The sequence below is a fragment of the Arachis ipaensis genome, chromosome B5 (genome assembly GCF_059453495.1).
Source record: "Arachis ipaensis isolate K30076 ecotype BB chromosome B5, ASM5945349v1, whole genome shotgun sequence".
NCBI lineage: Eukaryota > Viridiplantae > Streptophyta > Magnoliopsida > Fabales > Fabaceae > Arachis > Arachis ipaensis.
The window spans coordinates 156475631-156489803 of record NC_142440.1 but is presented as its reverse complement, the minus strand read 5'-3'; the positions used below and the strand labels follow the sequence as shown (position 1 = coordinate 156489803).

The following is a 14173-nucleotide window of genomic DNA, read 5'->3' as shown; positions in this document are numbered from 1 at the left end:
ATCTTGGAGAATAGAACAAAGAATCAAAGATATATCATTTTTACAACCATCTTTTAAGATAAATTATACTCATTTGTCATTTCTCTTGAATTTGATTAAATTAAATCCAACTTTTCTTTGTTTTTTTCATTTTGGGGGGCAAAACAAAGTTACATCATTTTTATACCTTTTTCTTTTAAGAACAAGTTAACACACTTCTCCTAAAGTTTAATAAAATTCAACTCAACTTTCCTTTATTTTAACACGAATCAACAAACCACAGCAATTTAAATCATGCACTTACCATCCTTAGTTCATCAAGTTTCATCTTTAACTTTTTCTGTTTATCACTTTATCTACATGACCAAAGGCCAGAGTCATCCTCCATTAGGTAGGTACAGACACAGAACAAACATTCACTGTAAAGATAGTTGATTAATCAGTAGAGATTTTCAATGAGTCCATTCTAGTTTGTGGTAATTTAATTTTAGAGTCATACATAGTTACATAGAGTAAAGGGCCTTCACAAGATCACCACTCTTGGCAGTAGACCAGGCTTGTTTTGTACCAAACATTAATGAATAAAAAAACTATTGAGACCCTAGAACATACATCTATATACACCTCACATTATTGACAAATTCCTTCATAAATCACACAAAATCTTTCCTTCTAGGTGAAATGGCTTTGCCTTGATTAATAAAACAAAATGACTACCATAGCCATTCATTCTTAGCGCTAACCGCTTTGAAATTAGTCGGAACAAGAGGCATACTACCGAAATGTGATATTAAATCGTTGAGACATTTGTTTCTCAGTCGGCTTCTCCCTCTCAGACTGCCAATGGAAGATGCCCCAATCTCATAGATTTTGCCTGCAAATTTCATTGAAGATGTTGACCTTTTATTAGCTTCAAGCTGAGTGATAGATGAAGTACTAGCCGGTTGATAGATATTAAAGCAATAAAACAAATAAGTGATTGGGAAAAAAGAGCTCCATGCCAAAAGAAACACTACAACTTACTAGAGCAATATATAATTGCTCGTAGAATCTCTTCACAGGCCTTATACTATCAAGTGTGTCAAACAGACCTAATTGCTATATTCATGTTTCTCTACCTGTGATTGAAGATTTGAAGTTGCTTAAAGGAGAAAGAGAGAAAAGCTACCTTTGACCCATACCGGAGGAGCACCTGTAACATTAGCGACGAGGAGGGACATTGCGATGTCTTCACAACTCCTGTTGAAGATAACAGTTACACAAGTCCATACATCAATCAAGGACACGAAATTGAACACCCACCAAAACCAAAAAAAGAAAAGAAAATATTAATAAGCATACATGAAGATTATATAAGAGAGGGTGAAAACCACTAAAAGGAAATTAATGATATATCAAACCTCTCGTTAGCAACATAGTTCTGAATCGACGGAGACATATGAGCATAAAAGTCCAAGTATTTCCTGTGAAAGAATGCAGCCTTTGAGAGAACCATGGTATAAGTTCCCGTCCACCAAACTGACCACCATCCTTCATATATATAATATGCAACATTATTTTGCTGTGATATAAAAAGACAAATTTGTCAGATACAGTATGCAAAACTAATAACATAGAGGTATGCAAAAAGTGTCAATCACATTTCAGTTATCTTACTATTAGGTTAGGGCATCTTTTTGTTATTTTTGCTTGTAACACCATGTTTTTCCCACATGTTGCCCTCTATATTTTCACCTCCCTCCTCTCCCTTTTTCTTCTTTTTCAATGCCAACCTTTGAATTTAAGGAGACACTACCAATACAACCATATAACTTCTCCTAAAACATGCCTTTGAAATTTGAAAGCATTATCTTTGTTTACCTTTGTGTGTGTATTGCAAGAATGTATTATTCTGCTTATAAGAAATCAAAGAGAGTAAAATGCAAGCACAGCTTATGATAAAATCTTAGTACAAACCTCCTTATTTACTGAGTGTGTTCGAGGAACGAATCCCACCATTGACAATGGAGCAGTTTGCCAGACAGAGAAAGCAAAATCCAGAGAAGGGCACGGAACAATCACATTGTCATCAACTGAGAAAATCGCATCAGTGTTGGGGTAGCTTTTTGGCCTAAACCTGCTGGCTAATTGATCTCCCGAAATGACCTCAAATATAAAGTCTGTTTTCTGAGCTCCCTCGGACTTCAGAACCACAATCTCATTTAGACGGGCTATCAGCTTCTCCGATGGTGGTTCACTTCCACTCCATGACACATGTATTCTCTCAACACTACGACATGATGCATAATGAGCAACAGATTGTTTAAGGACAGAGCTCTGCTTCCAACTGTTTATCAGCACAGTATAGCCACCCCTGAACCATGGATTAAATCATTCATACTACTACCATTAGATCCGGTTTACACAACAAATTTTTTTTCAAGGTAATCTTCATCATCATAAATCCATGATAATTATCATAAAATATAATAATTTTCTAGTTCTTAGCAATCATGATGCATTTTTCATTCTGATAATTTTTCTAAATGATGAAAATGTTGAGGTTGGCACTACACTTTGTAAAGTCCTGATTCATCACCATAATCTAACTCCTAGAACATGAGATCCAATGAAATTTCATGTCACTTAGAATTTTTCCCATATAAACATAATAAATAAATACGCAAAGGGGAAAAAAAACCAATGCTTCCAAAAACTAAAATAGTAAATAAGATGATCTTCCATTGAATTATACATTAAAAAAAAGAAACAATCAACAATCAATTGCAAAGCAAAACAACCGTAAACTGAAAATCGAGAAAGAAAAAAAAAAGATCCATTTTTGTAAACCTTGAGGGAGAAGAAACGAATGAAGGATAGTGAGGGTTCCAACCCATGAAGGAGCTGAGCTTGGAGGAGACGTAAATGATGAAGGAGAAGGTGAGAACCGCAAGGATGAGCTTCACCTTGGCGGCGCAGAGGGTCTGCCTCGCTCGCTGGATGGTGAGGACGGTGGGGCGGCGGTTCGCGGCCTTCTGCTTGGCCGGAGAATAAAAACCGTCGGTGGCTGCGGCGGCAGCATCGCCGGCAATGTCGACGTGGACGGAGGACATGGCTTAGAGCACATTCAGATTCAGGGGAAGAAGGTCCAAAGGGATTGCGTCATGGTGATTCGCATCGCCGTGCTCTGCGGTTTCAACTTCCAAGTGTTTGTTACTGCGGAAAACGGTCCCTGATTCAAAACGACACCGTTTATTACCTCGTCGAACTTCAAAACGACATACGTTTTGCTATTTTCGGGTTATGTTTTGACTTTTGAGTATGGTCATATACTCATAACATTTTATTTTTATAATTTCTTTTATTTTAAAGTAATGGGTAAAAATGAGTATTAAGAAAAGATGTTATCTGCTTTAATGCAAAGAGTAGGGGTGACAACACTATCTGAACCTGCGGTTATCCACTTCGCCTCTATCTGTTCGGGGTAGGTAATTACTTGCCCCCGCACCGGCGTGGGTTTTAACGGGGCGGGTTCTTGGGCGAGGGCGGGACGGGGTCGGGTTTAGGCTAAATCCATCCTACTCGTCCCGGTATATATAATATGGATTTAGATCCTCTAAAGTTTGAATTTCACTTTAGAGAGTAAAGTGTGATCTTTTCCCATTGAATAGTTTCTCTTTCATATTTATTATTGGTCCCACCTATGAAATCAATGATGAGAGATTACACTTTACTCTCTAAAGTGAAATTCAAACTTTAAAGGATCCAAATCCATATAATATATATATATATATATTTTTAATATATAATATATGTAACATATATAAAATAATTAATAAAATAATTAATAATATATTATATATAAATTTTTATTTTAATTTATGTTATGTATGTAAATGGTGGTTATATAATTTTTAAAATTTTATTTTATTTGTTGGATTTAATAATTATAGTGGCGGGTACCCGCAGGACGAGTTAGGGTTTAACATTCTACTATTCGCGGATAGGACGGGGCGGGTTTCATGCAGATTTTTTGTAGGGCGGGGCGGAGTCGGGTAGAGCAAAAGCCCGCCCCATTGCCACCCCTAGCGAAGAGTTAAATTAAAGAGTTAACGTTTTTCGGTAAAAATTTTATCGTCAATAATAGATATTCTTTTGAAACTTTCTATTGTTTTAAATTTTAATTCTAAATTCTCAAAAACATAAAGATTAAAAAATAATTTTATATTAAAAAATTGGTTAATATTTACTAATTAAAAATAAATTTTCTACCTTAATCTAAAATAAATATATGATAATTATTGTAGTAACCTTTTGAAACTCTGGTTAAATTTTGTGATTTCTCTTCCTTTTCAATTATTTGGATGAAAGAACACGGTGAATTTTAAAAGAATTTAATTTTAATATATTGATAAATTAATTTTATACGTGTATTTAATTACGTAATGCTATATTAGTAAAAATAATTATTTTTACCCTAATCGCGTAAATAATTATAAAAAAAAAATTGATATGTTAACCAAAAAGATAATGGGTGTATTATGTAATAAAAATGTTAAATATATTCAATTATTTATCATTTATTTTTTGGCTATGAATTTACTTAGCAAATATGGAGCGCACGGTTATCTAATTTTAGCAGACAATAGTCCTTTTTTGATATTTAAAAAAAGACATTTTTAAAATTAGACAGGTACAACAATTAAAAAGGATGATCGCAAAAAATAGTTGATATATTATTTTTTCCAATAGTTTAGAACGTAATGATAAAAAAAGACAAAATAAAAAAATGTGTAAAAAAAAATTATCAACATGTCTCTTTTTCAGTTTTTTGTTATAATTTATAAAGAATAGAGATGTAAAAATCCCTTTTATTATTGATGTTAACATTGAGATATGACAATGAGATAGGCTATTACATTGTTAAGTTGCTAGGTGGTTACAATTTTAGTGTTGGTTTATTGTTTGTGCTCTACTTTGATGTTGAATTCCACTTTTATATTGAGCTTTTTCATTTAAAAAAAAAACAGATATAATTATATAAAATATTTTATACTTTTTAATACATTAAAATTAAACTGAATTTTAAAATGAGAACAAACTCAAAACATATTTTTCCAAAAACAACTGGTGGAGGAAACAATTCACCTCATTAAATCTTCAATAAGTATTACTACAAACAGAGACATTTTGAGATAATTTTTTGTAAGAATCCAAGTTTCTATCTCTTTTTCTTTTTCTTTTTCTTTTTAATTTACCCTTAAATATTGCCCCATGGGATTGGCATTAAATTGCAACTCATAGTTGTCAAATATTGTCCGTGCCCTAAACCATGCTCATACGTTCAAGAAAAAGGAACAAAAATTTAGAATGGTTTTATTACAAGAGCTGTTCTTGCAGATGATTAGATGAACTCTTTAATGCATCATATCACAATTCACAACTAGCATGACACACTAGGGTGTTTAATTTAAATACTGTTCATTCAATCTCATTTAAATCGAAAATTAATTAAAATTGCACTAATTTAAATTTGATTGGATTTTATTTTTTTGTAAACCGTTAAATCGGATCGAATTTTAGATTTATTTTTCATAATCGATTCAATTCAATCCAAATCACACAACGTGCTATAATAATATTATTTTATTATTAATTTACAATTATACTTATAATATATTTAATTTGTTATACATTTTTATATTATTCATGTATTATTATTATTTAATAAATATTTTATGTTCAAAATATTATTTATTTATTTTAACTAACCTATACTTTTATTTCTATTGTTATGTTATCGTTGACTTTTTAAGATATTGTTGAGATTTGTTATATCATTTTTTATTATTTAAAATTTAATGTTGAGACTTATTATATGTATTTAATTTTTTTAATTTACAAAACCACAAATTTAATTCAATCCAAACCGCTTGAAATTAGATCAGATCGGATCGGATTTTTTTAAAAAAGTTATCCAATCCAAACCGCATCGCAAATAAAATTAATGTTTGAATTGGATGAATTTTTAACTCAAAATCAGTCCAAACTGTACCGCGAGCTCCCCTATGACACATTAATCATTTTATTTAACATTTTAAATTAATAAGTATTTTTAATTATTAAATAAAATTTAAAATTCATATAAGATAATTTCTATATATACATATATAATTTTGACATTAAAAAATGAATATACATAAAATTTTGTTAAAATGTGTCTAAAGATACATATTAAGAGTATAATAATAAAAAAATTATATATTTAATATATTAAAAATATGAAAAAATAAATTTTTAAAATTTTTAAATTAAATATTTTTTATAATATTTTAAAATATACTTTAATTATTAGCATTTAGCAACACCTAAATAAAAATAAATAGAAAAAATCTAGGGGCAGCATTTTTATTAAACTTTAGCCAGCATTTAACTAACAAAAGAAAAGTGACCATTGAATGAAATCTTACACCATTAAAAACACCTATAATAATTAATTGATGGCTACAAATATTTGCACTCCTCAAATAAATAACATATCCAATATATTAAGGTGAAAGCTATGGTGCCTATCACTTTCTACCTAAATTACTAAAAAAGGTAAATAAATAATATTTAATAAATTTTCTATGATTTATTTTTTATTTTAAACATTTTATTTTTTACTTTAAAATGAAAGTTAAGCAATTTAGACACCATAACAAAGGCAGCATAGAACTCACCATATATTAATGGCTTGTGGGGACTCTGGTTCTTCAGTATAGTACGCTGGCTCCCCAATCTCTTTGATGAGGCCAGCTATTCTGCAACTCATATGCATCATGCTGCTATACAAGGAACAGATTCAAGAGAAGAAACAAAGAAATTTATAGCTGTTTTAATTACACCTTTTTCTCTCATATGAAATTCTTACTCCATATTATTTATTGTGTCACAGTATGGTAATAACTGAATAGTGTCCTGAGTATATATATTATGATTGCATGATCTCATAAATATAATAGTGGAGAGAAATTGGAAAACGATTAATATGTAACCATATTACCATAACAATAATATTTCATTTCATTTCATTTCATTTCATAGTCAAGAACATAATCTATTTTGTTGAAAATTCTTCTAAGGTAGAGAAATAGGCATGAAAGAAAGAGCATTACTAATACTAATACTAATACTGCATAGTAAAGAAAATTTGCTCATTGCAAAAAAGAAAACAGTGCTTGAAAATTCATACTATTGGTGTCAACCAAGTTATCACAACTGGGCTTCTAACACTGTGAACACCATCCTTCCAAACAAGGTCTCCAAATTCAGGTTGTGTTTGCCTTGTTTTTGTTGTGAAGGTAACTTTATATGACAGCTTTTGATACTTCCTTGTGAAATTCAAGGTTTCTGGCTCAACTTTCACAGAAGCACCTTTGAACACTGAGACCAAAACATGGTATTTGGAAACATCAGGTCCGACATTGGTCACAGTTCTATGAACTGTCATAACTGAAATAGATTTATTCTCAGCAAACACCAATGAAATAGCAGGGTAGTTCAAGTCACCAGGGCTAGCCAGAGAATGTGCACATGACCTGTTTGCATATTTGCCAAAGACACCTAACTGGTTTGGAGTTAGATTCTGAGTGCACAGAAAATCAAAGTAATCTTGTGGCTTGATATCATAGACTAAACCTGGGTCTAGTGCTTTTGTGGGGTTAATGTGACCGGCACCATGATCATAAGGATTTGAAGGCTTTTCAGCATTTGATGCATCTTTCAGAGGCTTCATGGTGTTGTCAACAACATAAGCTGTTGTCATCAGTGCAGATTTTATAGCTGCTGGACTCCATTGAGGATGCTTAGCCTTGATCAATGCAGCTACACCACTCACATGAGGGCATGACATTGAGGTTCCAGAAACTATGCTGAACTTCACCCTCCTTTGATCTATTGCCAACCCTGATGGACCAACATCTTCACTCCAAGCAGCAAGAATGTTCACACCAGGAGCAACCAAATCTGGCTTCAGAACTTCAAGTGAGAGGAAATTAGGCCCTCTTGACGAAAATGCTGCTACCACAGGTGAAGGCCTAATTCCTAACCTTGTTCCAAGAAATGAAAGAGTTGCAGTGGCATTTTTGTTTGTTAAGACATAGTTTTTGAGATCTTTACCATCTTTCTCTCCTATTGCAACTGCTGGAAGGAGGTGGCAATCTGCAACAAGCTCTTCTCCGTTTGTTTCAGTGTTGGTGAGAATCATTCCAACCCCACCTGCATTTTTCACCACATGACCCTTTTGCACTCTTGGACTAATCCCTCTCTCACAAATCACTATCTTCCCTTTAACCACTTGAGGATCCAAAGTCCCTTCCAAGCACATTGCTTTTGGATTAAGAGTACCTGATGAGTTACCACCCAAGTAAACCAAAGAGTATTGTTTTTCAGTTGATACTGTGTTTGGCCCTTTATAGAGTGAAGCACCACTCAAATTCTTGCCATTTCCAAGCTTAACTTGTGCAGGGAAATCTCTATCCATTGTGCTAGCTCCCACAGTGGTGATCCATGGTGACACATTGGCAAGACTTGCAGGGCTAGGACCAGCATTTCCGGCAGAACACGAAATGAACACACCGCGCTCCATTGCTCCGAATGCAGCAGTTGAAATACTATCATGGGAATAAGATGAGACTCCTCCACCTAATGAAATGGACAAGACATGCACTCCATCAGATACAGCTTTATCAATGGCAGAGAGAATATCTGAGCTGAAGCACCCTCCAATCCAGCAAACTTTGTAAGCTGCAATTCTTGCTCCTGGTGCCATTCCTCTTGCAGTGCCGTAAGCATAGCCTAGAAGGTTAGCACCATGGACTACAGAGCCTGCAACAGTTGCTGCAGTGTGAGTTCCATGGCCATCTTGATCCCTTGGTGATTTGTGCTCTCTTGACTCATTGATCTTTCCAATTGCTGCCTCATATCCGTGATAGAACACTCTGGCACCAATAATCTTCTTGTTGCAGTGTTGTTTGGTGAAGCCACGACCAATTTCACAGGCACCTTTCCAATAAGAAGGTACTGGTTTCATTCCTGTGTCATTGAAGCTTTCACTTTCTGGCCAAATTCCAGTGTCTAACACTCCAACTATAACATCATTATCAAGATTTTCTGAAAAGATGCTATCAGTTCCCTTTGATAATGGTTCAAGACCAAGGAACTCAGGGCTTCTTGTGGTGTGTAGTTGGTACTTTCTTTCAGGGAAAATGGCCACAACACCTTCTTGATCCTCTAGCCTCTCAGCTTCTTCCTTGCTCAGCTTTGCTGCAACTCCATGAAAAGCATTTTGGTAACTGTAGATTATTCTCTCTTCTTCATTTTTCATATCAGAAGATTCCAGAGAAGTGGTGAGAAGTGCTGATTTCACTGTTGATGAGTACCAATCAAGGTGATTGGAGAAGGCTTTTGGCATTGCTGCCTTATCCATTTGAACTAGGTAAGTCTTCTTAACAAATTGAGCATTTGCTGAGAAGAGTGTAATAAAGAGAAGATAGGTTATTATTGGAATAATGCAGCTCATGTTTTTCATTGGAGTCTTAGCCATGTTTACATGCTAGGAAGGAGGAGGAGTTGCTGCAATATTTTTGAAGAATGATGCTGGGTTAAAAGGGAGAAGAAGGGTGTAAGAGAATTTAATAGAGGTGTAAATGGCTTATTTAGTAGTCTGGTTCATAAGTTTGAAATATTAAATATTGTTGGTTTTATTTGGTTAACATTGTTATTATCTATCAGTCCATGATAATTGCAACATTTACAAGAATTTATCATTAACTACTAGCTAGCTATATTTTGTTTCACTTAATACTAATAAGTAAGCACTAGATTAATGAAAACAGAATTAAGAAGGCAAATGATCTGACTAGTGATGATGTTTTATTGTCCTTGGCAATAAAAGTAGGTGGTGGTAGTTCAACTTTCACGGCTGTGATAATTAAAGGGAGAGTTAAGAATGCTACCTAAGTGCCTGTTGCTAGAAGTTAATATCCATGAGACCATGACCGTGCTCCTCTGACATCTCTTCACCTCAAACATTTTTCCTTATAATAACTATAAAATATAGCAAATGATAATTAATGAGCCATAACCAAAAGTAGAAAGGGAAGAGAGTATCTTTAGTGTTACTGTGTTAGCCTTTAGAAAAGCAGGAGAAAATTAAAATAAATGGACTTATTCATTATAGTGGACACTGAAGAAGTAAATGCTCCCATATGTATAACTGTATTATAAGCATATATATATATATATATATATATATATATATATATAGCGTACGGTGTGTTAATGGTTGTTTCTTTTCGTACAAAGGTAGCTCTTTCTTTTACGTGCTGATATAATAAACAACGCGGTTGGAGTAGATAGAATTTATGAGCAGTTACATTTGCTACACAAATATACGATATGTTTGGTGAGTCAAGTAGGGCCTAGTTAGAAGAACATATATATACATAAATATGGAAGCATGTAAATGATCCAAGATTCCAAGCCCAATAGAAATGAGCTTAGTGAACCAACTTTATTTTCGCAACATATGCATTATTAAGCCAACTTTCTGATCAATCTCTTTCTTTTCTTTCTTAGTTCTGAAGAAGACCAGCAGAGTAACAAAGCTTGTGATACAAGAAACAGAAGAAGATGTGAGCTGAGAGATTTGAAACTAGTGTGAGTTGATATTATCAAATAGATGTGGTATAAAGAAACCTTGCAACTAATCTTGATTACCCTTAGAACTATCCTAACCACCTTCTGTTACTGTTAGTTCATTATGTCTCTCAACAAAGACAGGTATATGTATAAAGGCGTGTTCTTTTTCACTCTTGCATGAACAAACTAGATTCTCGGGAAATAGGAATAACTGAATCCACCTTGACATGCATTAATATTCAGATATCAAGCATCCAATACAGATGATATTTCATCCTTGATCTGAAGTATTCTATGAAGCTCTTTCTCAAACCTTTTCATGGACAGGGTCTTTCCCTGCCATTGAAGGTTGATAAGGAAAGAACTGAACCACTGTATAGTGGATGCGTAGACCTTGTTGGTCATCAATATCGGAGAGAAGCTTAAGCTCATTGGGGGTGGGTCCAGCAGGTGCCACTAGTTCCGCTGGGTTCCTCCTCACTTTAAACACCATTGATGATGATGATGATGATGATGATTTTTGGAGAACCATTATGTGTTTTTATTGGAATTATAGTAAGAATTCAAATATTCGTGTTTGATGAACAACCTGAGATGTTGAATTGTTGATATTAAGAGAATGATAAGGTGGAGAAACAGAAATGAAAAAAATAAATTAAACTTAATTGAATTCAATACAGCATTATGTACAAAGAAAAAAAACTATTTACACCATTTTAAACAATTGTGTAATTATATTCGTTTTTAGATGAGTATTTATGTGATTAATATAAAAAATATGAGAAGTATTATATATAAAAGTCATTTTAGTTTACAAGTTATACAAGTTGGATTAAATCCAACAAAAAAATGCTTACCCATAAGAGCGTGTCAACACGTGCGCTGTTTAATGGTTTCTATAGTGCGCTTCGCATTTCTCCTCCTACTCTTCCTTCTTCTTCTCCTTCTTCTTTGTGTTTTTCCTTTTTTTTTTACGTGTTTTATTTTCGTCGTCGTTTGTTTACTATTGTTGTTGTTGCATTTTTTCCTCATTTTCTTTCTATTGATTTTACAACATTATGTATTTTTTTTTTTTTTTTCCTCCCAAAAAGAATTATGAGAATATAAAATAAGAAGATAATGAAGAAAAAGCAGCAGAAGATGAGAAGGAGGAAGATGAAGAGTTTTGAATTATGCAGAACTTATTAGAATAAAAATACACCCAAATATTTTCGTGTTACACCTAAATATTTTCGTGTTACGACACCCAAAATTGCTGCAAATATAAAAAAAGTATTTCCTCTAATGCTGTATTTTTTTTTCTTCTTTTTTTTCTTGTTCCTTTCTTTCTTTTAGTTAAATGAATATAAGTTTATCATCTTTCAAGTAATTTTACAGCATTATGTGTTTCTTCCTCTATTGAACATCACAGAATTATTAGTTACAAAAACATCACACTATCAATCTATTGAACATCCCAAACAATTTTATTATTAAGATGATTCAAATAAACTATTGAAAAAATTAATCTTAAGGACTACTAACAAGAGCTAATTATATTAAAATTATTATAAAAGACATATTTAAATAAAATTTAAGAAAAAAGTCCAAAGAGATTTTAAATAGACAATAATATCTTTGATGAATCGTCTTTGACAATAAAAATGTTAAAATAAATAAATAAATAAGAACCATAATCCAAAAAATTTTAAATTCTAAATCCCTAAACTCAATAACCCTAAATTTCTTAATATTGCTTTATCAAATGGTAATATATATCTTGAGTATTACCCCTCTAACACCATTATTGATAATATCGATCTACATACATTTATTTATTTTTTTTCTTTAAGGAGACATATTTCGATAATTTTTATTGTATAGCTTAGCCATCAATAGTTGAACATAGAAAATCGAAGGAATTTAATTGAAAAATAGAAAGAAAGATCACTAGTCATCAAATTGAACTTATGCTATAATGGCCTAGTTTGGAGAGTTTAGCAATAGTTTTTTCTTGAACAAATTTATTTTACCTTAGTGCTTGGTGGTGTTGCCTAATTGCCATTAGTTACATTAAGATTATGGTTATTATTTGTATTTTTTATGGTAATTGTTACTCATATATATATATATATATATATATATATATATATATATATATATATATATATATATATATATATATATCATATGTAATGTCTTTCTGTGAAAAATAGAAAATAAAAAGTTAAACTTGTACTAGAAACTAAAAAGATGAATGAACTCATGTTGGAAAGAGTAAAATGAATCAATTTTTTTAATTAAAAATAATCATAAAAATAATTAGAATAAGAGAATGATTAATGACATTACTATATTATGTTTTGCCGAAATACAATATTTCGTACAAAATTGCCTTGCATCCTCATGCCTCATGCGTTAATAGGCTTCCAAATTCATCCTTAGCTAGTATTAGGGCTGGAAGTGAGTCAAGCTAATTCATGAGCCAGTTCGAGCTCGACTCGTTAAGCTCGTGAGCTGGTGAGCCAAACTTGAGTCTGAAATTGAGTTCATAAATTAAATGAGTCGAGCTTGAGCTTGGATAAGCTCAGCTCATTAACTCGTGAGCTGGCTCGATCATATATATATATATATATATATATATATATATATATATATATATATATATATATATATATCTTAATTATTTAATATTTATATTTATTTTTTCTATATAATTTTAATATAGGACATAAATAAAAAATTTATAATTTATTGATAGATAAATAATATATAAAATTGATCTTTTCAAATATTTTTAAAAATATATAAGTTATAATTCATTGATATAAAATTATAGCTCTTATTTGAGCCAGCTCGTGAGCTTTTAGTGAGTCGAGCTTGAGCTTAAGAAATAAGCTTGATTATTAATGAGCGGAGCCGTGAGCCAAACTCAATTTTTGTGAGCTGAGCTTGAGCTTAGTCTAACTCGACTCAGCTTAGCTCACTTCCAGCCCTGACTAGTATCTAACCCACCTAATAAAATAAATATCCATTCCTTTACAAAATAACCCATTATCCCTTTTCAGCCCGTAACCCTAAAAATCTTAATCAACATCAACTCCTAAACAACTTTTATTACTTGCATTAACTCACTGCTATCACTGAACATCTTTTGATATCAGCTATTGGGAAAAGGATTCTTTCCAATATTTTTAATAATTGATAGAATAAAGTGTGATTTATCACCTTTGATTCTATGAGTGGAACCAAAAATAAATAAAAAAAAATAATAAATAATTAGATTAAACACTAGATACCATCTAATTTTTTTCACTGGAGAGGATCCACTCCTCAGCTATTGCTAACATCTTCTTTACGCAACTGAATTCTGCACATTTTACATTCTGCACACATGTCGCATACAAAAATCATGACACGTTGGATCCATACACACATGGATATTTTCTTTCATCCTCCATATCTTAAAATTTTTCATAAAATAATTAGTCAAAGGGCATGACACACATGTCAAGTGGAAGAGAAAACTAAAGATAAGAACGCATCTCAAGGC

General features: G+C 32.3%; 3 protein-coding genes across 4 annotated transcripts in view; all 3 read right to left on the bottom strand.

Annotated features, from left to right (window-relative positions):
- Nucleotides 1–394: 394 nt before the first annotated feature.
- On the bottom strand, nucleotides 395–3268 carry LOC107644744 (glycosylinositol phosphorylceramide mannosyl transferase 1). 2 transcript variants are annotated; one of them, XM_016348670.3, is made up of 5 exons: nucleotides 2809–3268; nucleotides 1936–2332; nucleotides 1380–1540; nucleotides 1148–1218; nucleotides 395–853 (listed from the first exon to the last, which is right to left on the bottom strand). In XM_016348670.3, exons 1-5 carry the CDS (start codon nucleotides 3069–3071, stop codon nucleotides 693–695), a joined length of 1053 nt encoding a protein of 350 aa, XP_016204156.1. In that variant the 5' UTR covers nucleotides 3072–3268; the 3' UTR covers nucleotides 395–692. The 2 variants fall into 2 exon arrangements, with proteins under 2 accessions (XP_016204156.1, XP_016204157.1); XM_016348671.3 differs by having other exon boundaries at nucleotides 1380–1509; nucleotides 2809–3202.
- Nucleotides 3269–7008: 3740 nt separating this feature from the next.
- On the bottom strand, nucleotides 7009–9704 carry LOC107644743 (subtilisin-like protease SBT1.3). Its single transcript, XM_016348669.3, has one exon. It carries the CDS (start codon nucleotides 9542–9544, stop codon nucleotides 7187–7189), a length of 2358 nt encoding a protein of 785 aa, XP_016204155.1. The 5' UTR covers nucleotides 9545–9704; the 3' UTR covers nucleotides 7009–7186.
- A 1183-nt stretch (nucleotides 9705–10887) lies between these two features.
- The window catches only part of LOC110262663 (13-hydroxylupanine O-tigloyltransferase-like), a 37609-nt gene continuing 34323 nt past the window's right edge, over nucleotides 10888–14173 (bottom strand). The window contains exon 4 of the mRNA XM_021103182.2: nucleotides 10888–10954. Coding sequence (XP_020958841.2) covers nucleotides 10888–10954 — 67 coding nt within the window. The remainder of the gene's footprint in view (nucleotides 10955–14173) is intronic.